This window comes from Sus scrofa, chromosome 17, assembly GCF_000003025.6.
Source record: "Sus scrofa isolate TJ Tabasco breed Duroc chromosome 17, Sscrofa11.1, whole genome shotgun sequence".
NCBI lineage: Eukaryota > Metazoa > Chordata > Mammalia > Artiodactyla > Suidae > Sus > Sus scrofa.
This window is the reverse complement of record NC_010459.5, coordinates 9,141,760-9,167,515: the sequence shown is the minus strand read 5'-3', so window position 1 is coordinate 9,167,515 and position 25,756 is coordinate 9,141,760. Positions and strand designations below refer to the sequence as shown.

The 25,756-nt window shown below is 38.5% G+C and overlaps 1 protein-coding gene across 1 annotated transcript in view; it reads left to right on the top strand.

The window, feature by feature from the left end:
- The window catches only part of ADAM3A (ADAM metallopeptidase domain 3A (cyritestin 1)), a gene marked incomplete at its 3' end in the record, with an annotated part of 77,400 nt that continues 52,896 nt past the window's right edge, over positions 1,253-25,756 (top strand). Inside the window, 6 exon segments of the mRNA NM_001097513.1 lie at positions 1,253-1,310; positions 1,845-1,927; positions 10,965-11,020; positions 18,182-18,260; positions 23,326-23,402; positions 24,132-24,309. Of these exon segments, the coding sequence (NP_001090982.1) occupies positions 1,253-1,310; positions 1,845-1,927; positions 10,965-11,020; positions 18,182-18,260; positions 23,326-23,402; positions 24,132-24,309 (531 nt within the window).

Sequence of the window (25,756 nt, the reverse complement as noted above, 5' to 3'; positions counted from 1 at the left end):
TACACTGAACTACATGTCTCTTCCTGTTCCTGTCCTTAGGACAGCATTACACTGTCTTAATTATTCTAGCTCTTCCTTTCTTTCCTTTTTCTTTCTTTCTTTCTTTCTTTCTTTCTTTCTTTCTTTCTTTCTTTCTTTCTTTCTTTCTTTCCTTCTTTCTTTCTTTCCTTCTCTTTCTTTCTTTCCTTCTCTCTTTCTTTCTTTCTTTCTTTCTTTCTTTCTTTCTTTCTTTCTTTCTTTCTTTCTTTCTTTCTTTCTTTCTTTCTTTCATGGCTACATGGAAGTCAGGGATTGAATCCAACCTGTAGCTGCAGCAACGGTGGATCCTGCACCCGGCCTGGGATTGGACCTGCACCTCCGCAGTGATCTGAGCCACTGCAGTCCGATTCATAACCCACTGCAGCGCAGTGGGAATTCTCACTAGCTTTGTAATATGTACTGAGATTCAAAAGTATGTTTTCAGTTTCAAATTTTCTTGAAAACTGTGTTTTCAAAATTGCTCTTGCTATTCAGCATCCTTGGACTTTCTTTATGACATTTTCTGAAAAAAAAAAAAAAGCTTGGATTTGTTAACGATTGTGTTGAATTTGTAGATCCATGTGGAGAGCATTTCTGTATTAACAATATTGAGTATTTCAATACACAAACATGAAATATCTTTACATATATTCAGATATTTCTTTCCTTTTTTTGTCTTTTGAATTTTTTAGTGTCCGAGTTCCTTGGTGTGTGTATGTGGTGTGTGTTTGACCTGCAACTTAAAATAGACATCTGGCAGTAGATGTTAAAATAGACAACCGTCTGCTAATAAACATATTGTGAATTTCTATTTTCTTTCTCCATCACATTCAGCCATTGCACCAGAAAATTATGACGTGGACTGTTAATACTCCGAAGCACTCCACCAGCAAATGGCTTATACGCAGAGGAGAAAGTGCTCTTATAAAACCTAGGTCACCCGAGGCACCTTAAAAACACCAAATTTCTGGAAATAGAGCACAAGTAGGCAGAATTAGGCAGGAAGCAGGCTCCGAAGCCCCGTGCTGGCCACAGGCAGGAGAGTGCCAGGGGTCTGAGGCTGGGGCCTCCGGACTGGGAGGTGGGGCGGGGCCGGACTTGCAGACACACCCCCACCAACCCCGCCCCCTGTCGCTCTGCTTTTGCGCTCACCCACCATAGAGCCCCGGGTCCCTCGCGACGGCTGCTGCAGTTTCCAGTCAACCGCCATCCCTGTGGCGAGGCCGGCCACACAATGCTGCCTTTCCTGCTGCTCCTCTCAGGGCTGAGCCAGCTGACATCCGCCGGCCATCGTAAGTGAGGACCCCTCGGCGTGGACGGGGCGGCGTGGCCCTCCTGGCTCCAGAAGCCCAGGCCAGGCTTCGCCGGGGGCCCGTGGTGGGGTCACAGCCCGCCCTGTTTCAGAGCCATACTGGCCCTGCTGGTCAGGGGCTCAGTGCACACCAGGAATGGTTGCCCTTCCCTCCCTGACCCTGCCCGGCAGGAGGGGGCGCCCGCCTTCTAGCGGGTGGGAGGAGGGAGCCCTGAAAGGGTCCTGGGACAGCCTTTCTTCCCCCACTCAGGGCTGAGGTCCATCATCAGCCCTGAGGGACTCTGGACGGTGGTTTGGTAATAACACTCCCACTTCCACGGGAGCCGCTTCCTGGAATCCTGCACGGGAAGATTTTGTGGTGAGTGAGTGAGTGTGTGTGTGTCTGTGCGCGCAGGGGTACAGGCTCAGGGGCTTGGAAGGTCGAAGAGTGACCTGATGTAACAGATAAGAGAATTGGAAGGATGCTGCCCTGAGCGGGGAATGCTCGCACTAACACCTGTCTTCCTCACTGCAGACTCTGAAACATCACTTCTGCAAATCACAGTGCCACAGAAGATTGGGACGAACACCAAGGACAGCGGGGCTTCAGACACAAATGTAATTAAGAAATCACTTTAGAAATATGAGGGTTTTATATTTACTGGACCGCAAGACCCAAATCGATTCATGCCTTCATGAACGAATGAAGGGTATCATCCCTTCATGAAATTTTGTGTTCTAAATGAGAGTTCAAGTGCCATTTTGTCTGAGGGAGGGCAAGTGTTTTGTTTTGTTTTCATTACTCAACTAATAGGTGAACATTACAAAACAATTTTAGAACACCAACTCAGAAAAAAAAAAATTAACCAGAATTCCTGGCCAATGGGTGGCCAATATACATCAATGGCATATGTAGTCTAATATATTTGCTGTTTTTTCTAGAAAAGATGTACATTTGAGGATATATTCCTTGCAAGTGGGGTCGTACTAACATTCACCTTGTAATGTGATTTTAAAATGACAATATATAAAGAATAGCTTCATGCTTGTATATATGCATATAATATATAAATCTTGGTAAAAATGAAAGTAATATTTTTGTTCTGATTCAATTTGTAAAGCATGTACTTTGTAAAATGAAATCTAGACAGTACAAGGAGTTGTTAAGTACACTCATTTCCCCATTGTCCAGCTGTTGTCCACCTCATTTTCCAAAGGCAGTCAATTTGAATGAAGTGAAGTTTTAGAGATATGCCTACACACATGCACATAGATTTTTTTTAATTGCCTGGCTTTTCTTTTTTTAAAAATTTTCTTAAGTTTTATTGAAGTATTGTTGATTTGCAAGGTTGTGATGATTTCTGCTGAACAGCAAAGTGACCCTGTCATACATATACACATATCCATTCTTTCTCAGATTCTTTTCCCATAGAGATTATCACAGAATAGTGGAGATTGTTCTCTGTGCTACAGCAGGTCTCTGTGGGCCAGTCATTGCACATACCTCAGTGTGCATATGCTGATCCCAAGCCCCCAGTCCTTCTCTGCCATACCACTCCCCCACCTGTCCCCTTTGGTAACAGTAAGTTTTTCAAAGTCTGTGAATCTCTTTCTGTTCTGCAAATAAATTCATTTTTATCTTTTTTTTTTTTTTTAGATCCCACATATAGGTGATATCATACGATGTTTGTCTTTCACTCTCTGACTAACTTCACTTAGAATGATAATTTCCAGGTCTATCCATGTTGCTGCAAATGGCATTATTTCATTCTTTTATTTTATGGCTGAGCAATATTCCATTGTATATATATACCACGTCTTCTTTATCCATTCCTCTGTCGGTGGACATTTAGATTGCTTCCATGTCTTGGCTATTGTAAATGGTGCTGCAATGAACATTGGGGTGCATATATTTTGGGGAATTATGGTTTTCTCTGGATAGATGCCCAGAGGTGGGATTGCTGGGTTATATGGCATTTCTATTTTTAGCTTTTTGAGGAATCTCTGTACTATTTTCCATAGTGGTTGCACTAATTTACATTCCCAACCACAGTGTAAGAGGGTTCCCATTTCTCCATACCCTCTCCAGTATTTACTATTTGTGGACTTTTTGTTGATGGCCATTCTGGCTGGTGTAAGGTGGTACCTCATAGTAGTTTTGATTGGCATTTCTCTAATAATCAGTGGTGTTGAGCATCTTTTCATGTGTTTTTTAGCTGTCTGTATCACTTTGGAGAAATACCTATTTAGATCTTTTGCTCATTTTTTTTAAGGGTCACAGCTGTGGCATATGAAAGTTCCCAGCTTAGGGGTCAAATCAGAGCTGCAGTGCCAGCCTATGCCACAGCCACAGCAATGCCAGATCCCAACCGTGTCTGCAACCTACACCACAGTTCACGGCAGCGTTGGATCCTCTAACCCACTGAGCAAAGCTGGGGATTGAACTCCCATCCTCATGGATAGTAGTCGGGTTCTTCACCTGCTGAGCCACGACAGAAACTCCTTCATTTTTTAAATTGGGTTGTTTGTTTGTTTGATACTGAGCTGCAGAAGGTGGTTGTATATTTTGGAGATAAATCCCTTATCAGTTGCTTCATTGACATGCTGTGGGTTGTCTTCTTGTTTATGGTTTCCTTTGCTGTGCAAAAACTTTTTAAGTTTAATGAAGTCCCATTTGTTTATTTTTGTTTTTATTGTCATTCTCTAGGAGGTGGATCTGAGAAGATATTGCTGCAGTTTATGTCAGAGATTGTTTGGCCTATGTTTTCCTTCAAGAGTTTTATAGTACCCATTCTTTCATTTAGGTCCTTAATTCATTTTGAGTTTATATTGTCAAAATGAGGATACTACCCAAGGCAAACTACAGCTTCAAGGCAATCCCTATCAGATTACCAATGACATTTTTAACAGAACTAGGTCAAAAACATTTTAAATTTGTATGGGAACACGCAAGACCCTGAATAGGCAAAGCAATCCTGAGAGAGAAAAGTGGAGCTGGAGGAATCAGGCTCCCTGACTTCATACTATACTACAAAGCTACAGTCATCAAAACAATATGATGCTAGCAAAACATAAAACAAAAACAAACAAACAAAAAACCAGAAATAATGATAAGTGGAATGGGATAGAAATAAACCCAAGCACCTATGGCCAATTAGCCTCTGTCAAAGGGGGCAAGAATATACAATGGAGAAAAGGCATTCTCTTCAATAAGTGGTGCTGAGAAAACTGGACAGCTACATGCATTAGAATGAAAGTAGAACATGCACATATATTTTTAATGATCACCTATGAGCATTGTTTGTCTCATTTGTTTGTAAAGTTATGATTGACTTTTCATGGTAATTAAATATAGCTCTGTCATTATTTTCCCTCACTGCATGATATCTCCTTATATGGATGTTACATTGTGGAATGTTTCAAATTTTAGACATTGGATAGTTTCATAAATGCTCCTCAATAGGCAGCTCAAGAGGATCAGCAGGCAAGCCATTGTAAAACAAAAAAACAAAAACAAAACAAAACAAAACAAAAAAACACTGATAAATATTGCAAAAGATCTGCTGGAAATGTTGCATCACATCTGACTCCCACGAATAAAGTGTAGTGATGCATATCTTCCTGAGGCCTCTCCAGGCTGGCTTCAGTCTTCTCTCTTTGCTTTTGTGAACATCATTCATAATTAATGCTTGACATTTAATTGGTATTTTGAGGGTAAGCCTTAACAAGAGATACCTTTATATATGTTGACTCTTTGAATCACTTTTTTAGTCGTCAGTTCCTTCCTGATTTTGACTTCTAATAAGAGTTAGCAGCTTTGGATAGGACACCTTGGTTTTTTCAAGAAGGAAGAAGTGTTGGTATAAAGACAGACAGGGATGGGATGGGAATCCGGTGATTGGAACCTGTGGTGTGGTCTGAGAGGAATGTCAACAGCTGTCCACTGGAAAACTGCTAGAGGTTGAGGCAGGTTTTGGAGACTGAATGGTCTCCTTATGACTGTCTCACTGTGTGGCACCAAGCAAAACCGGTGATTATGGATTTATAAATGTTATTATACCCCCAAAATGAATATCTGAAGATGTTGCAATGTTTAGGAGAGTATAATGTACACTGAGAAAGTGCTATGAACAGAAAATATGAGTATCCATGATAGCAGCAAGAAAAAGACAGCATTTAGTAAATGCACGCATACACACACACCCAACACTATGAGATCTGCAGTATTACTTAATAAAATGTTCAGATCAGAAGGAACATAGAACAATTAAAATATCCTCAGCATATGTCAAATGATAACTGATAGTACTACAGGGAGACATTTTCAAATCCATTTCCAGAGAGAAATCTTAAAAAAGTTTTCTTTCTCAAATGTTGGTTGACAAATCATACAAATCATCATAGCGATAAAGAAAGTTTGAACCACGAAGGTAAACATTTTGTCAGTGGAGAAAATCAACCTGACTGATAAAGTTTATATATTGTGTTCCCCTTTCCGCTCTTTGGAAAGGCTCACTAGACTCTATAGGGCATCACACATGAGGCTTTTATTTAATGATAGACCATGTGGCACAGCAAGAGAAAGAGAATTCAGGTAAATATCAGGATATCCAGGAAGACTGCACAATGAGCTGGCTCCCCATGAACCAGTTTCTGGGCTCCTAGAACATGCTGAGTTCCTGGCTTCTAGTAACAAGATTTATGGGAGAAATTTTGACTTTGGGAGAGCTCCTAACAAAATTTTCAGTAGCCAGGCCAGCCTTGTCAAACTAGTTAGGAAAACAAGGTAAGAAGCTAACCTTGGCCAGGGGTGGTTGTATGTGTCTAAGTGGTACGTGGTAAATCTCACTGCCATTATCTTAGCCAAGAATCAGAAACACCAGACTCGTTGGTGTCCCCAGAAATACATAGGGCTTTTCTGAACAAGCTTTACTTGTGCTCTATCTCCATGGTAAGTCATGCTTTCCAAGAGTACTTCTGATTCTTTTTAAGAATACACAGCCTCCTTCAACCAAATTGACCACAGCAAGGAAAATAATGGAAATGGAAATATAGTGCAGAACTCATTACTGGTAACAATACAGCTAAGCTAAGGAGTTCCCGTGGGGGCACAGTGGAAACGAATCCGACTAGGAACCCTGAGGTTGCGGGTTCGATCCTTGGCCTTGCTCAGTGGGTTATGACCTGGCGTTGCCATGAGCAGTGGTGTAGGTCACAGATGCGCCTTGCATCTGGTGTGGCTGTGGCTCTGGCGTAGGCCGGTGGCTACAGCTCCGATTAGACCCCTAGCCTGGGAACCTCCATATGCCGCGGGTGCAGCCGTAAAAGGACCAAAAGACAAAAATAAAATAAAATACAGCTAAACTAAAACTTAACAGAAAGACTAAAAAATGTATTTGAGAGTTTGAAAGTATACTTATGTACATAGTCCATGGGTTGATGAATAAATCAGAACAGATATTAAATGATAAATAATGAACAAGAATGAAGAAACTACAAACAAAAAAAGGAGTCCCATTCTGAGGGTGGTATAGGATCATCATTTGTAACCCTCAAAAATTAACAAGCCAAAGAAAAACGTCGGAACTTTAAAGTCAGAAAAATAATTTGTCTCTGTTCCATTTTTCAATTCTTTCCATGTTTTCTTTTTCACTATGCCAGTCTACCTTGTTGATTGGATTTCACCTATTTTTTCAATTAAAGGGCCTGTTTCTTATTCCTGGAAAAGTGAAGGATGGTGTTTAGAATCCAATCTTTGCATGCTTGGTGTCCTAATTGCTAGTGGAGTGTTGCTTCTGGTATATAATTCAGTGGTCCAAGCCAGAAAATATGAATGCAAACACATAGAAACACTGATGTAGGTTGTATGTACACATATGTGTGCATGGGTGTGTTGATATTAAAACCATAAGTCCATATTGATATATCTAATTCCAATCAAAAGCTCCAATAAATGGGGAAAAAATGAGGAAAGAACAGATAAACTATCCCCAAACCAAACAGCAGCAAAGTAATCTTGTATGATTAAATAATACATTTCATTAAAAATAGTTGGTGTGAACTTTGCAAATAAATTCAGAGATTGTCAAATTGGGTGAAGATACGAATGCTGACTCCAAGAAATGCCTTTCAAATAAAAAAGGCGCAAGTGGATGAAAATTAAAGAATGGATAACTAGATTTCATTAAAATTCAAATCAAAAAGCAGCTAGATTGGATACATTGATTACAAGACAATGTAAACTGCAGAAAGAGGATTTTACCTGGATAAACAGTGGCATCTTGAAAGGGTCAATAACTTAATTTACTAATAGACATAATAATGCTAACCATATTGGCACCTCATAAGGCACTGCATCAAAAACCATGAATCAAGAATTTATAGAAGTAAAAAATGGTAGACAAATTCAAAATTACAAGCAGAGATTTCAAAACTCTTCTCTCAGTAAATAAAAACATTTCCAAAGCAAAAAACTAAAAAAAAAAAAAAAAAAAAAATCATCAGAGCTATAGAGGGCTTAAAATATTGACAGTCACCTTGACTTTAATTGACCTGTGTAGAACACAAGAAATGGGTATTGAATTTGTCAGGTTCCTTTTCTGTAATTATTGATATGGTTTGCTTTAAGTCTGCCATTCTTGATATTAGTCTCTCCCATCAATAGCTGGTTATAAATAAAGCTCAAAATCATAAAAGTATTTAAAGGCATCAGATAAGTGGTTGACAACAGTCTGCTAGTCAAATGATGCTAAGGTTTTAGACAGTATTCAAGGAAAGAGGATAGGTATCTTTCAGAGATTACAACAGAGAATAGAATATGAAAGTTACCTAATTTTTTACAGCATTTTATATCATATTAAGAGTACATGTAACTTGATATATAGAGGACAAATAAGTTATGATGAGGGAAAATTGGCACCGACAAAGGATATGTAAAAAGCGAAAATACGAATAAGTGTAAACTATTATGACCAAGTAGGTTTCCTCTTTGTGGAAGGCTGTCTTTTCTTTTTGTTTCTTTTCATGGCTGCATCTTGATCCGAGCTGCATCTGTGACCTAGGCTGCAGTTTGTAGCAACGCCAGATCTTTAACTTGCTGAGCAGGGCCGGGGGATCCAACCCATATCCTCATGGATACTAGTCAGGTTCTTAACCCTCTGAGTCACAACAAGAACTCCCCGAAGGCTGTCTTAATATGAGGGGAAAAATGATTAAATTAACCACATGTTTTAGAAGTAAGTGCATGTATCCAGGAAGAGTGTTACAGAAAATCACTGCGTTACAGAAAATCACTCACACATTTACACACACACATGTACTCACCAAATTCACACCCAATACTTCACTTTAGAACCTGCAATCTCATGGTTCCTAGTCGGATTCATTTCTTCTGGGCCATGACAGGAACTCCAAGCCTCAGTGTGATTTAAATGGATCTATGCAACAACAACATCACGAACTAAAGCAGACTACAGCAAATATCATACTTACAGTTTAAATTATTTACAGCATTCATTCTAGGGTCAGAGTAATAGTATAGCGTGCCTCTTATTGTAATTGTATTTGATTATTTGCAGCATTAAAAAAATCAAAATAAAAGAAATACAGGGCAGGGAGTTCCCTTCATGGCTCAGCTGCTAACCAACCCGACTAGGATCCATGAGGAGGCAGGTTCAGTCCCTGGCCTCGCTCAGTGGGTTAAGGATCCTGTGTTGCCTTGAGCTGTGGTGTTGGTTGCAAATGTGGCTCAGATCTCTTGTTGCTGTGGCTGTGGCTGGCAGCTGTAGCTCAGATTCAATCTCTAGCTTGTGAACCCCCATATGCCATGAGTGGAGCCCTAAAAAGAAAAAAGAGAGAGAGAGAAAGAAATATAGGACAATAAATTTTTTGCCTTGATTAACTGTATATATTGTCATGCTGCTATTACCTGATATGCAGACTGCAGAAGACAAAATAGGCAGATTTATCCTCACACAAAAGATTTATTCTGCAAATAGGATGAAGTAGGGACACGAAAACAGTGGTACTTGTTTGTCTGCAAATATAGTTATGAAACCCACCGTGAAATAAATAAGATTTAGGGACATCTTTATACTAATAAATCCCAAGAAATCACAGCTTGTTCTATCCTTCAGAATGCTTCTCTAAATTTAATAGGAATTTGAAAAGAAGTTTGAAAAACCCTTCTTGTTACATAAAAATGGATCAAGAGTTAAAAATAAAGAAATGAACATATCAAACATAAACTGTTGCAATCATATGAATACTAAAGTAGAATTTAAAGTCAGAAGCACTTTTAGGATAAAAGACACCTTATTCTTGATAAAGTGACCAAGTTACCATGAAGCTATCACTGTACTAATTCTATTTGCACCCAACAAAAAGGCTCCAAAATACGTAAGGCCAGAAAGTATGGATTCCAAGGAGAAAGAAACAATGTCCCAGTAATTTGGGGGGATGCCAACACACCTTTTTTCCACTAGCCGTACGGTTATAGAAGATTGAAAACAAGAAGATTTAAAAGGCCATATGCAGAAAACTGCACACAATGACGAAAGTCATGTTCTTTGCCCATGCAGAATGTTTTCCAGATTTAACCACATGCTTAAAGAAGGCATATGTTTTATGATGCTATCACCAATTGAGTTCTTTGGGATTCAATCTCTGAGAAGATTCCTGTGAAGATAGGCTCTTAGGATCTGTCCTTGGAATGAGCTCCTGTGGTAGGGAGAGAGAGAAGCCAGTGGGAAGAGGGAGACTGAACTGAAGCTCAACAAGGTGTGAAGCTGACATGGTCCATCAGAATACCTGGAGTTGGAGTGAAGGGACTTCCCATGAAACGGGGGCTGTCACAGCAAAACTGTATCTTGGTGTGAGGTGACCTTTAGTTCCCTGGTCCTAGAAGATGGGGAGGGGAAGACTGTCTGCATGTCGCACTCCCAACTAGGGGGCACTTCTTGAATATTAAAAAAGGGACTTGGAGTTCCCGTCGTGGCGCAGTGGTTAATGAATCCGACTAGGAACCATGAGGTTGCGGGTTCGGTCCCTGCCCTTGCTCAGTGGGTTAATGATCCGGCGTTGCCACGAGCTGTGGTGTAGGCTGCAGACACTGCTCGGATCCCACATTGCTGTGGCTCTGGCGTAGGCCAGTGGCTACAGCTCCGATTCGACCCCTAGCCTGGGAACCTCCATATGCCGCAGGAGCGGCCCAAAGAAATAGCAAAAAGACAAAAAAAAAAAAAAAAAAAGGGACTTGCTCTGTATAATTTAATTTTCGAGGTATTTGTTCTAGAAACTGCAAAAGGTAATATAATGCAAGTTTCTTCTAAGATTACTCAACATTTCTAAATGTGACCATTTTAAATTACAAATTGATTATGATGCTTAACTGCTAATGACAAAATGCTATTACTTTGAAATAGATTTAGAGTCCCCTTAATTTTATTTAAGTTTAATTATGATTATTTCTGTCACAATTCCAAGATTGAACAGTCCTATAATCATCTATCTATCTATATCTGTCTTTTAAAATTTTGATAGACTCATGATACAATCTATGTTTTATGGATAAATACATGCATTTTAAGAAATTGGGGCTTTTGACCTTAAGAATTTGAAGTATGTAATTAATTTCTCTCCAAATACTTTGCTCTAGGTCACTTATGACATCAAAATTAACAGGAAAACGTTCACTCTCCATCTTGAAAAACAGTAAGTGGCCATTCTTTTCATACAGTTGTTTTCAGTGTCTTAAATTTTTACAATCACTACCTTAAACTGAGCCCAGGTTTAGAGCCTAAATAGTCCAGTGTTTGGATATTATATTTATTTAACATTGTAAGTCTTCTTTGTGATTCGTGTCCGACTAGAATTTTGGGTCTTTATCTTTAGAATAAATCTGTCATTCAGACTAAATTCTAAATTGATGATGTCAATATTAAAGTATATCAGAAAGTAAAATCATTTTGTGTAACTTCTTAAAATATACTTACAATTGCCACACTTAAGGGAATAATTTTATTTGTCTATGATGAATTTCGTTGATGTCGTTTTACATACTAATATGATTTAAGCATTTTACTTGATATTACACTGTAGTTTTGTCTCATTTTGCTAGTATATATTTTTAATCTCTCCCACTTTCACTCTGTGAAGAAACCAATATAATAACCTGTGTGTATCAGTCAATGATTTTCTGTTCAAAATTTTATCTTTATCTCAAGTCCAACATGTAGAACCTTACCAAAAAAACCCTTTTTCTTTCTTTCTTTCTTTTTCTTTTTTTTTTGACACTAATGGAAATAGAGTTCTGCAAGTGTCAGGTCTTGTTTAGTGACGATATTTACATGCTTAATCTATGTGTATGTATTTTTACCCATTTTTACTAGATGAGGTCCCGTCGTATGTAGTATTGGTAGGTAATATCCCTTAGTATGTAATATTGATAGGTGATGGGCTATTTCCAGGGATTGTCACTATAGACTCCTGGAATAAACACCCTTATCTGTATTCTTACATAACAGAGATTCTGTTTCACAGACTTAATGTCAATAAATGGGTGTCTGGATCAAGAAGATGAATGCCAATAAGAGTAGGTGATGATGACGATGATGAAAACAACAAAAATAACTGACATTTATTGAGCAGATACCATTTTGCAGACCATTTGCATGTAGTAATTCATTTAATTTTTATAACCACCTCTATGGTAGGCATTCTTTATTGCTCACATCCTGTAACTTGTCAAGATTTGGAGAGATATGGCCAGTTACTATCGGAAAAGGCAGCCGCAGCTTAGATTTCCAAGAGCATACGTGATTTGCTAAAATATACCCCATCTTAAGGTCAGATTGTATTTCCCTAAATGATTTCTTTTTGTTTGTTTGTTTGTTTGGGGTTTTTTTTGTCTTTTTGCCATTTCTTGGGCTGCTTTCTCGGCATATGGAGGTTCCCAGGCTAGGGATCTAATTGGAGCTGTAGCCGCTGGCCTATGACAGAGCCACAGCAACTCGGGATCCAAGCTGAGTCTGCAACCTACACCACAGCTCACAGCAACGCTGGATCCTTAACCCACTGAGCAAGGCCAGGGATCGAACTGGCAACTGCATAGTTCCTAGCCGGATTCGTTAACCACTGAGCCACGATGGGAACTCCCCCTAAATGATTTCTCTAAACATTTCTGGCCATGCGTTTTCCTATATGTGGTTTGCCTATTCATGTAGTTTATTTATTATTATTTATGAGCGTTTGGATGTACTTTGTTTTTTTAGAACAGTTGTAGGTTCCAAGTAAAATTGAGTGGAAGGCACAGAAACTTCCCATATATCCTCAACCTCCACACATGCACAGCTTCCCCCATTATTAACATTCCACACCAGTGTGATATATTTGCTTTAATTGATGATCCTACATTGATACATCATTCCTTGGTCCATGGTTTATATTAGCACTCTCCTTTTTTCTATTACTTTTTTTTCTAAGAATGAAAAAAAATTAAAAAGGAAAATTGTGAGAATAACAGAAACAGATTCTTACCATGAATGATGGACACATAAGCATTGTTCCTATATGTTAAAAAAAAAAATGTGTACATGGCCACAACAGTGAAGTCTGTTTTTCCTATGCCCATGCCTCTTCAGTCTTCTCACTCCCCAGTGCTAACTACAATTATGATATAGACACATATTCTTCTGTCATATTTTTAGCTTCATTCATCTGTGTGTCTAAAGATCATTGCAAATCATAGTATCTTGTGGATTCCTTTAAAGAGACATAAATGGCGCAATACTAGACATTCCATTACGTACTTTATTATGGTAGATCAGAAGGGTAGTAAAGATGGACCTTAAGAGGATGACGCACAAGTGTGACCCAGGTCTTTACCTCTCTCTGTATCTTCACTCTTTGCCATATAACTTTTGTTCCTTGCATCAAGAGGTGGAATATGCACAACTCCCCAGCCACCTCACACTCAGCCCCTGGATCTGAGTTTATCTACTCAAGGCCAACTTCATGGGTGAGGTGTGAAGGGCCCAAGGTTAGAAAGGCCCTGTGCTTGGTTTAATGCTCTTCTGTTGGTGTCCTGAGATTCTCAATAGTTTTGAACAGGAGGAGTCATATTTTCATTTAACCTTGGGGAGGGGCTTGCAAATTACTAAGCCCATTTTGTGGCCATGTCACTTACTTTGGCCAGAGAGCTATTAACTGACTTAATTCTTACAGAAACTTAATAAGCCCTTGTGCCTTCCTGCTTTCTAGCTGGTTTGTCTGTCATCCCCATGAAAATATGCTTGGGCTAGCTTCTGTGAGAATAAAGGCGTATGAATTACAGCATGGTGCCCTGTTTACTTCTCCATCTGCTGAATCCTGACCAGGGAGCAAGCCTGGCCACAATTAGCAGAGCTGCCATGGCTGCCCGCACATGACCCAGAAGTGTGGGCAATAGATATTTATTATTTTATCATATGTGGTTGTAGTTTTGTGGTTGTTTGTTATGAAACATTTTGCATAATATCACCTGTTGAGATACATTCATGGAAATGTGTGCGAAATGAGTTCATCTTTGAAGAATGCATATGTAGCCATCAAATGAATATAGCTCATTATTTATCCACCCCCATTTACAGCATGAACAGCTGTATTGTGGACATCCTTGGCCATGACTTCTTGGGCATCAGTGAAATTGAGGATTATAAATGAGAAAATTCTCAAGTGCTATATGCTGACAATTTTTTTCTTCAAAAGCCTTACACCAGTTTTTACTCACACCAGTAATTTAAAAACATTTCTCTTTTCTACATTCTCAAGAAAATGAGTATCTTCACTCAGTTAATTAACAGATAGCAGATGCTATTTCATTGTTATTTTCACATGCACTTCACTGATCATTAATAATGCACAGTATCTTTTCCAGTGTTTACTGACCATTCTCATTTATTTGCTTCTCCAAAGCTTTTGGTTTTTTTACTCTTTTTTTTTTTTTTTTTTTTTTTGTCTTTTCTAGGGCCGATCCCATGGCATATGGAGTTTCCCAGGCTAGGGGTCTAATTGGAGCTCTAGCTCCAGGCCCACACCAGCGCCACAGCAATGTGGGATCTAAGCTGCATCCGCGACCTACACCACAGCTCACAGCAACACTGGATCCTTAACCCACTGAGCAAGGCCAGGGATTGAACCTGCAACCTCATGGTTCCTAGTCGGATTCATTAACCACTGAACCACGACGGGAACTCTGGTTTTTTACTTTTGGATTTTAATGTGTATTCATTTGTTTTGAGTTATTTCTTTTCAGTCAATGGCTTTATCTTTCTTTTTTTCTGTTGTTGTTGTTATTGTTGTCACCACTGATCAATTTGTAGGGAATTTTGTTTGACACACTCTCTCCTCTGTGTTGCAAATACGCCAGCTAGTGTATTGCTTGTCTTCTTCCTTTGTTTTGGAGATATATTGCTATAAAAATGAAATTTTCATGTAATCATTATATTCATATTTTCTGTTCTCGGAGTCTTCTCTTGTGTCTCTCAGATCCTGAAGTGATAGCATAATATTCCTATACTATTTAAAAAAATTCTTTGTCCATTTAAATGTACATCCACTGCTTTCAGTTTCTTTAACAACGGAATTGCATTTTCCAACTTTCAGCAAGGCTTCTTTTTTTCTTTTTCTTTTTGTTTTTTGTTTTTATTGCAGCTTTATGCTGACAGGTATTGTTTGATTAGAATAGTTTCAAATTATTTTCTTCTGGTGGAATATGCAGATGGAGCATATCTGCAGATGTCTCTTTTGTTCTTGTAATTGAATAACATTTTGGCAATGTATATAGTTTGTGAGTCATATTTATTTTCTATAAAGTATTTCAATTTGATATAGTCTATATTTAGTGAATAATCCTCATGGATGCTAGTCGGGTTTTTGTGTGGGTGAGTTTTATGTGTGTGTGTGTGTGTTACATTAATATTTCCTGATGTATCAGAGGTCCCTTAATTTTTTTGTTTTAGTTTTAAATCCCTGCACCATTTTTCTTCTATGGGAAACCTATGGAAATTTACACTTTCATCCTGGGTCTTATTTCTCCTCCACATCATAGTTTTTTCTATAAATATTTATTTTAATTTCTTTTTTTGGGGGGGGTCTTTTTTTTTTTTTTTGCCTTTTAGGGCCACACCTGTGGCATATGTAAGTTCCCAGGCAAGGGGTTGAATCAGAGCTACAGCTGCCTGCCTACACCAGAGCCACAGCAATTCAGGATCCAAGCCTCGTCTGCAACCTACACCACAGCTCATGGCAATGCCAGATCCTTAACCCGGTGAGCGGTGAGCGAGGACAGGGATCAAACCCATGTCCTCATGGATGCTAGTCGGGTTTGTTAACCACTGAGCCACGTCAGAAACTCCCAAATCTTTAATTTCGATGTGCATTTTACCAACATTTGTTCTCTTTGTTGGCTAGGCCTAGACTTCTCTTCACAGTAAGGAAATTCTCTTTGCTACATTTATTGAGTCATTGAATATGAACTTTCTTGAATTTCAGTTTGAGGGGGTCCTTTTTTCCCTTGGAATGGTCTGCTTTGAAAGCTTATAGCTTTTCTTGAGATGAAGATGGTTTTTTTAAATCAGTGCTACTTCATTAGGATCTAACGTTTAAGTTTTGCCCTCTTCCTTTTTGATGTTCGTTTTCCTTTCATTGAAGGTTGTTTTTCTTTCAGTGTTCTCTTAGTATTTTCATTATGTCATTGACAAAGTCAGACTGTTTTGCTGTTTCATGTAAAGCAAAAAGTCTGCTTTTGGAGAAGGGCACAAGAAAAATGAACTTGCAAACTAAATTTGTATTCTTTTAACAGTGCTTGTCAAATATCTGTTAAGGTTTTTTTTTTTTTTTTTTTTTTTTTTACCTCTAACTTCTTCCTGGGATCTGCTTCTGGATTCAAATTCTACCACCTCAGTTTATGTGCTTAGAGTTCTTAAAATGTGGCTCTGTCGCTATTCCAGAATTCGTGTCCTAGATGCTTGCACCTAAACCATCTCAGCCCATTTCTTGAGTTTTTCCTTGAATATATATGGAATACTATAAACTGACAAATAGTTTTTCTCTGGAAAGCTCTCTGGTTTTTTTATTTGAATTGAAGGAAGAGTTTTCAGAAATGAGAGGAAAAAGTTATTGCAAGATATTGAATATAGTTCACTGTGCTATATATAGTAGGTCGTTGTTATCTATTTTATCTATAGTAGTGTGTATCCGTTAATCCCAAACTTCTAATTCATCCCTCCCTCCCTGACCCCCTTTCCCCTTTTGTTTCCTAAGTCTGAGTCTATTTCTGTTTTGTAAATATGTTCATTCATATCACTTGTTTTAAATTCCACATATTAACGATATTGACTTCATAGGATATTGTCTTTCTCTGACTTACTTCACAGAGTATGATAAAAGGCTCTGAAAAAGACTTAATCTGTATCCACATCTATAACTGAATCACTTTGCTGTGCATCTGAAATTAACACAGCGTTGTGAATCAGTTACCCATCAATAAAAATAGCTAGAGAAAAATAGTGAGAGGAGATATGAAAAGGAAAGCAGTGGTGAAAAGCATACTTTGTTAATGCTCTAGTTTCACTTCCATCCTGGTCTTCAAATGTGTCTTGGTGTTTGGAATCCTTAAGAAAGCCCCTAATCCTGATATGGATTAGGATCCTTGGACTCTTTAATCAATAGAAATTGGTAAGTGGTCAGAGGAGGCATTCAAGCAAGACTTCGTTGGGACTGTTCTGAGGCAGGAGGGGGCGAGACCAAGTACCAGTTCCCTTGCTCCCTCTACAAGGGGGGCAGGCTGGTTCCTTCAGTGGAGTGAAAGTGGGGGTGGATAGGTGGTCCACCCACCCCCTTGGTGGTGTTGTGTTCAGGGATCATGCACAGTCCCCTGCTTTTGCTCCTGGCACCTTAGAAGTAGCAGTTGGTTTGTGACCTTTTTGTATCTTATTGTTCATAATTGCCCAGACTGCTCATGTATGCAGGGTTTTGCATTCCTTTGTATTCTGTTCCCCTCCAGGAGACATTTGTCCAGTTGCAAGCACTGCAGCCAAGGGTCCCAGGTCCCAGGTTCCAGCCTGTCTCATCCCTATAATAAATAACGGTGTTAGATTGTTCCATGATAATCACCATCTATTTTGTAAGAAGAATAGAGCTTCATATGTTTATATCAGGTTTTCCACGGAAGTAACTTAAGTTAGGAAATTTGGGCAAAACCCTAGAATCCCACGTATAAGCAAAGGTTTTAAGAACTCTCTTCTACAATTTTCCTCCTCCTACTATGAAAAAAAGCCTATTTCATGAAGGGACCATGCCTTTGCCTAGGTCCCAGAATGGAGGCAGTATGGAGCTGAACCTGCAGTAACCTTGTGAAAAACATTCGTTATCATTTTAAGACCCTGGGAATCTGGAGGTTTTTTGTTTCTTTGCTTGTTTTTTATAAACACAGTGTAACTTCATGAAAACAAATTAATCAAATAATCACTTTTTTTGTTTATCGATCCATGGCTATTTGTTAGCTAACTTTAACAGATTTACGCCATGAGACATATTGATGGCTGAATATACAAGAAAACTTTGCTGTGGGAATCTGGAAGACTTGAACGTACTGGACATTAGTCTGTGTCATGACAGTGACCACACGGGTATTTGGTTATCCTGGTTATTATTTTCTCTCCTGTGCATACTATGCTATCAGAAAGCAAGCTTGATAATCGAGAAAAAAGCCCAATAAATTTTTGCATATTTGAGTTTATCAAATGGGAAGTAAATTTGCTTAATCTCATGATTCTGTAAGTTACTTTTGCTAATGCTATTCTTATGTGAAGTATTCTTATTTTGGTTGATTAGGTCATTTTTAGACTCTAATTTCCTGGTATATTCATACAACAAGTCAGGGGTACTGTATCCAGATTCTTCATTTATAAAGGTAAGTTTTACTTTATGTTGTGTAGATTGATATTTTTCTGGAGTGAAGGAGGCCATTGGTGGGAAGAAGAATAATGTTTTATACTGCACAGAATTATTGGGCAAACAGATTGATCACAAACCCCAATATAATGTGGCAGTTGCTATGAAAGCATGTTGAATAGAACAACTACTTTTTAAACTGAGAACTCAGGAATCAGTTACCTGAAAAGGTCATATAAACATCTGGAAGTATTAGTAAGAGTTTGAGAAGGGGAAAAAAAAGCGGGAAAAGGAGCTAAGAAGCCACTAAACACAGGGAGAGATGTTGATGGCAGTACCATAGGACCTGAGCAGTGGAGGGAACAGGGGGAACCCCTTCATAGAAAGAGCACAGGAAAGTGAACTTGCAAAAGCATATTGGCTACGGAATCTAAATAGGCTTACATGGGAAACACAAGAATTTGAATTCTATTCCAAAATGCAGAGAGGAGTCAAGAAACAGTCAAAATATGTGAGAAAGTTAGCTTTAGTGTCAGACACTTAGTTTGCCAGAATAGGTGATTGGGAAGAGGCAAATATGAGTGACTGGTCTGATTCTGTTGTGATGTTGCCATTGGGAGAGAATGAAAATTTCTAATATGGTAGCAGGTATATTTGTCTTTCTCATCTTCCACAAGAAGAAAGCCGGACAGAATCTGTGAGGCACTTGTCTTCAGGCACTTGACAATTAAAAACCAAATCAGGATTTTCTCTCTTACAGAAAGAAAGCGAGTCTCACATTGAACCGAGCCCTCTGGTTGGGATATAATATGTCTGAACTGTAGCCCAAGGGTGGAACCAAGCAGGCCTCTCTAAGCATTTGGATTTCAAGGCTGCTGAAGCAGTTGGAACTTGCAGGACATAGGACCAGAGATAAAGAGGGGCTATGGGATGCAGGTTTTTTTCAGGGGAGAGGAATCATCCTTGTTTCCTTGACTAAGGATTAGGCTGCATATGTGGAGATTAAGAGTCTCCTTAAAGGTAGAATGTCAGGTGGAGATAATACTAAAGATGAATGAGTGCTGGGAGGTGTTGGATTTTCAGCCTAGGCAGGGTCGAGTGGCCCTGCTAAAACCCCAGGCATTCACCTGAGATGGAAAGGCTCAGCTTTAGGAGGAAAGATCAAGTTCCAGAGTAAGCGATGCTCTTACCACCCCATTCTCTACTTCAGAGCCTAAAACCTGGCAAGGAGAGGATGAAGGAGCTTGACCCTTACTTTTGTGTTTTCCAGTACAAACCGAGATACTCTCTAAAAGGTTAAAACCTAGTCAAGGAAGGCAATAATGCGGTCAGTTCAGAAATCCAAGAGATAGAGAAAGGAAAAAGAATGGCACAAGTGAAGCTCTGAATGTAGTTATTTGGGACTAATACAATCAATAACCCCTGGTAAGACTTGTTTAGATCAAAAGCAAACCCAACCAATATTAGGGGTGAAAGGAGATATTTCTAGTCATACAGAAAATAAAATGACATTTTGGAGTATTATCAGAGCTTTATGCCAATAAATTTGATGATTTAGGTGAAATGGACAACTTCCTGGAAAAGTACAACTTATCAAAATTGAGAGAAGTAAGAGAATATCTCAATCGCGTGAAATCGATTCTTAAACCTTGGATTCCTAAACAACCACTCTCCCACACAGAAACACCAGGTTTAGTTATTCTCCCACTTCACCAATTGAGAGAGATTTGGGCTCTTTGCAGTCTTTAGGGATTGAAAATAATGCTCTGTGAACATTCATGTGCAGTTCGTTGTGTGGCAGTGATTTTTTTTTTTAATTTCCCTGGAATACATGCCCAGGAATATCATTGCCAGATCATATGGTGAACGTATATTTGTTTTTGAAAGAGATTCCCAATTGATTTTTCCAGAGTGGCCGTACCCTTGTGAACTTTCTACTGGCAATGCATGAGAGATAAAAGACTATCTACATATTGCCATTGTTTTGGCATTTAAATTTAAAATTGAATTTTAGCCATTATGATAGATGTGAAATTTATCTCGTGTCATTTTGGCCCACATTTCTGTGATGACTAATGATGCTGAATAGAGTTTCATGTACTTGTTTGTCTCCTTTTGTGAAGTATCTGTTAATGTCTTTTACCTGTTTTCTAGTTGGATTGGTTGTTTCCTTCCGTGCTGTTTCTTGAGCAGTTCATATATTCTAAGTCCTTTGCCAGATGAGGTTTGCACATATTTTGTCCCAGTTTGTAATTTGTCCTTTCGTCATCATTATAAGGTCTCTCATTGGTGAGAATTTTAAAATTTTAATCAGAGCTAATCTATCATCTTTCCCTTTTAGGAATGGTAATTTGGCTATCAAACCTAATAAATTTGTGTAGTTCTAGAATTCCTGAAGATGGCATGTGTTTTCTTGCCCTAAATCTTACAGTTTTATTTACATGTCATGGTGTGTTCACTTGAGACGATCTTGTATAAAGTGTGATACTTGGATCAGCATTTATCCCTTTGACTAGGGCTGTGTAATTGTTCCAAAACTGTTTCTAAAAGGGCTGTTCTTTGTGCAATTGAGCTGCTCTGGCATCACCATCAAAAAATCCAGGGGAGGGGGCCGTATTTATGTGGATATAACTCCAGGTTCTTTATTCTGTGCGTGACTTCTATGTGTCTATCCTTCTGCCAATCTCCTACTGTCAGTTTGCCTGCCTAGTCAGCATTTTTGGAGACTACAGGGATTCCTCCCACTTTATTATTCTTTGTCAACATTTTTACATTATTCTAGATGTTTTTCTTTTTCTTGTAAATTATAGACTAAACTACCCTATGTGTATGAACAACCTTGCTAGCATTGGGACTGATATCATTCAACCAAAAATCAATGTGGGGAGAATGGACATCTTTCTCTTTATTCTGTTGATTTTTCCAATCCATGAATGAAGAAAGGCTCTCCATTCATTTTGTCTTTTTAAAACTGTTGTTCTTTAGCATTTTATATTTTTAGCATTCAGATCCTGTGCATATGTTTGTAAGTTTATTCCAAAGTATTTCAGTTTCTTTGGTGCACTTGTAAGTGGTATTTTATTTTAATTTCAGTTTGCACATGGTTGTTGTTATCTAGAAATGCAGCTTGTTTGTGTTGATTTTGGATCCTTACTAACTTGCAGAAGGCACATATTAATTCCATACCAGTGTTTTGTTTTGTTTTGTTTTTTTTAATGGATCCTTTGAAAATGTCTCCTTAATTAGTCATGTCTTTTACAAATGTGGACTTCTTTTTTCTTCTTTTTCAATCTGTATACTTGTTGCCTTTTTTCTTTGCCTCACTGGCCTTGCTACAATTACTTGTATGCTATCAAGTAACAATACTGATGGCAGATATCCTCACAATTTTCCTCATCCCCTATAAAAAAAAAATATTCAGTCATTCACCACTAAGGGAAATGTTAGCTGCCATTTTTGTTTTTGTTTTGTTTTTTAATATATTCTTTATAATGTTGAGGAAGTTCACCATTTCTAGGGAATTTTTGTTTTGAGTGTTTGTTTATTGTGTTTTTCAGCTTTAATATATATTACTTGTTCTTTTTAATGGTTTCTATTCCTTTTCTTAGATTTTCTCTTCTTTCTATTTTTTTAGGATAATTTGCAATTGTTCACTGAGGTGATATTATCACAGCTGCCTTAAAATCCATCCAATAGTTCCAACAAATGGCTCATCTCAAATGTTGGCATCGTCTGGTTGCCTTTTCTCATTTTGTTGTCATGTTTTTGGTTCTTGGCGTAGTGTGTAGTTTTCATGTGAGTCCTTGACATTGTTGAAGGAAGTCACCCAGATGTAAGTTCAGATTTCGTGTGGTCTGTTCTTCTTGTGAGAATTTAGCTTTGTTGTGCTTTTAGTGTTATTCTCTTGTGCTTTATTCTCCTGGCTCTGCTGGAGCTCATTGGATCTCTGCCAGTGCAGCCTATGGCAGTAAAAGTTTCTTTTCCTGAGCCACCTTGTATTGGTAGGTGATGTTGGGTGATGAAAGACCCATTGGATATTAATATGCTTCTCGCTCTGTCTCTGATAGGGCCCCTGGGTGAGAAAAGTTCCCATCTAGGCTGCTTTTTGCTGCTTCAAGTTAGGGGTATTGGGACTTACTAATACCCCTAAGTTATTGAGGATCATTTGCTCCTACTGGGTGCAAGGCCAGGGGGTACAGAGACTGGAATGCTCTCTGCTTCAGGGTAAAGAGTCGGGACCTGGTTTCACACTCTACATCTTTGTGAAGACTTGTGGCATATTTTGCTGGCACCAGTACAGGCATATGTGGTTGCTGCTGTTGCTTGGCCTGGAGCATGGTATGCTCTGCCACTGTCAGTGGGTGGGAGATAGGAGGCAAGCCCAGTATTGAGATAAGTGCATGGTTACTGATGGAGCTGTGTGTCTGGGGGCTAATGACACATGAGCACATTCCTAAACAATAGTATGATGACACCAAAGTTTTCATGGCATGGAATTAACAAAGGAACAAGACTGATTCTAGATATTACTAGGCCTCTAAGGGAAGAGAAGGAAATATTCACTGAAAAAAAGTATCACTGGTTGTAAAAAGTCCATGGATATCACTGTTGTAAAAGTCCATGGAGAGGAGAGTTTGAACTAAGGATGATCAACATGGTGAGATATCAAGGAGAAAATAGTGAAGTGTCAATCAGTGGGCAAGCAGAAAAAAATTCAATGAAATGTTCACTGTTGAAGTCAAATTAATGTTGGTAATTACATTGAAGTAGCATTTATAGACTCTACATGTTCAGGGAATGGGGCTAAGAAAGAAAAGATGCAGATCAGAGAGATGTCATCAAAAGCTTAGAATTATATATAGCAAGATTCATGTGGTAGAGGATGGGAGTTGTGATTATTTCTGGGCAGAAGAGGGTCAAGAGTTGGAGATTGTAGGTAGATAACAAGGAAGTGGACCATCTGGTAAAGAATTTCATGGTAGTGGCTAAGTCTGAATGTTTGCTGATGTCTAGGAAGTAAGGATAAAACTGAAACTTTGATTTTCAAGTCATTCATGAATGTATCTTTATACGCTCCCGTGTAGGGTCATTGCTTTTATCAAGGGTATGCCGGAGAGATTCCGAATTCAGTTGTGACACTTAGCACCTGTTCCGGACTCAGGTAATGGCATATTCTGGAGATGTATGTGATTACAATCCTGTGTACCTTTTTCAGTTTCAGAAATTCCTTGAAGGGTCCAGGGAAGGCAAAGACAATACTTTCACTGAGTTTCTTCTGATCTATTTTCTTTTCCTGCTTATCTTTTTATCATGTTCCCTATTTTCTTTGTCTGTCTCCTAGGTTTGCAGTCTCAAAATTGATTCAGAAAAAGCTACCACTAGTATGAGGTTTATTTATTTCTGAGCCACACTAGAACTCCAGTGACTCTTTTTTTTTTTTTTTTGTCTCTTTAGGGCCGCCCCCATGGCATATGGAGATTCCCAGGCTAGGGGTCTTATCAGACCTACAGCCACTGGCCTATGCCAGAGCCACAGCAATGCAGGATCCGAGCCGTGTCTGCGACCTACACCACAGCTCATGGCAACGGGGGATCCTTAACCCACTGAGCAAGGCCAGGGATTGAACACACAACCTCATGGTTCCTAGATGGATTCATTTTTGCTGTGCGACGGGAACTCTGAACTCCAATGACTCTTAAATGCTATAATATATAGAAGAATGTATAAAGTTAGTTTTGAAAGTTAATCCAGTAAGATGAGATGATTCTTAGCTATTAGACTACAAAGACCACTATAAAATATCTATATAAAGTTTTTATTTAATGTTGATTTATGTTTACCACTGATAAATCTATATTTTTAATTTCCTTTTATGTATTTAAATATTCAGGGGATTATTGCAATTCGAGAACATCAGTTATGGAATTGAACCATTGGAATCTTCAGCTACATATGAGCATATAATTTATCAGATAAAGAATAATAAAAGTGATTTTTCTCCAATAGCAAGAAATTATTCTACAACCCAGTTTGCAGCTCAGCCCTTCAAAATCCTTGTGAAATCAGAAGTAAGTAACCCCTTTTATGAAACATTGAAATTTGTTACTTATGGAAAACAATTTTAAATCGATATCAATTATAATAAAACAACCTCTTGTGTGATATTCATTTTTAATATATTTTTGTTTAGCCCTATAATGTTTAGAAAATGTAATAGATATAAACTTGTAAATCAAAAATCAAAATTATAGTTTTCCTAATTGCAATTATTTTTATGCAGGTATGCACAGGACTGTTAGTGAATTTGCATCCTAATAATATAATGGTACTAAATTTGCTGATTGTTATTATGGCAACATTTTTGACATGCATTTTTTTGCATGCATTTTTAAAAAGTTTTTATTTTGATAAAAAATTTAAAATTAGAATAGAGGCAAGAAATTGTCTCAGATCTCATTGTCTAGATGATATGGTAACCTTGGAGAATTTGTTCTAATTCTTTCTTTTTTGGGGGGGGGGGCATGTGGAAGTTCACGGGCCACCGAGCCACAGCAGCAACACAGACCACATCTGCTGATGCCTTGATCTTGAACTTTCCAGGCTCTAGAAATGTCAGAAATATATGTTTGTTGCTTAATCCATCTCATCTATGGTATATTTGTTATAGCCCCAACTGATTAAAATGACCCCTGAGATTAGGAATAAAGCAAGCTTGTCTGCCTTCACTACTTACAGTCAGCATTTTACTGGAGTTCCTAGATACTGTGGTTGCAAAAACAGTAATAATAAAGGGTGTACATTTTTGAAAGGAAAAAATAATCCTCTTTCTTTAGTGACCTGCTTCTGCCCATAGAAAGTGCTATAGACTCTCCGTCAAAGCTCTCAGGACTAATAAGAGAGTCTAGCTAAGTCACAGGAACAAAAGAAAGATGTTCATTTCTCCCTAATTGATCAGTCAATTCAGCGTAATCCCAGTCAGAATTCCAGCAAATGTTTTTGTAGAAAATAGTTCTCGCTTAAGTATAGGCAAATATCCTAGCAGAGTCAAACCGTTTTGAAAAAGAGAACAAGATGAAGGACTCATGTTACCTTTTTCCTAAGGAGCCAGATAGTAAATTTGTGGGCCATGTCATCCATCGCCTCTACTTCCCTCAGCCTTTGTAGCATTAAATCGGCATAGACACAATAGAAACAAGTGGGTGTGGCTCTGTTCCCATAAAAGGTTTTTTACGAAGCAGGTGGTCACATGGGCCGTGGTTTGCTGACCCCTGCTATGGTGATACGTATTGTGTTATTAATGTCAGTGTGTACATGTAGAACAACAGGACCAAATGGATCAGGTAAACCCCTGTGCTGTTGCCCAGATTATTATCCACAAAGGTGCTAAGGACTTTGTGGTTCCTAGTTGGATTCTTTTTTTTTTTTTTTTTTTTGCTTTTTAGAGCCACATGCACAGCATATGGAAGTTCCCAGACTAGGGGTCCAATTGGAGCTGTAACTGCCATCCTCCACCAC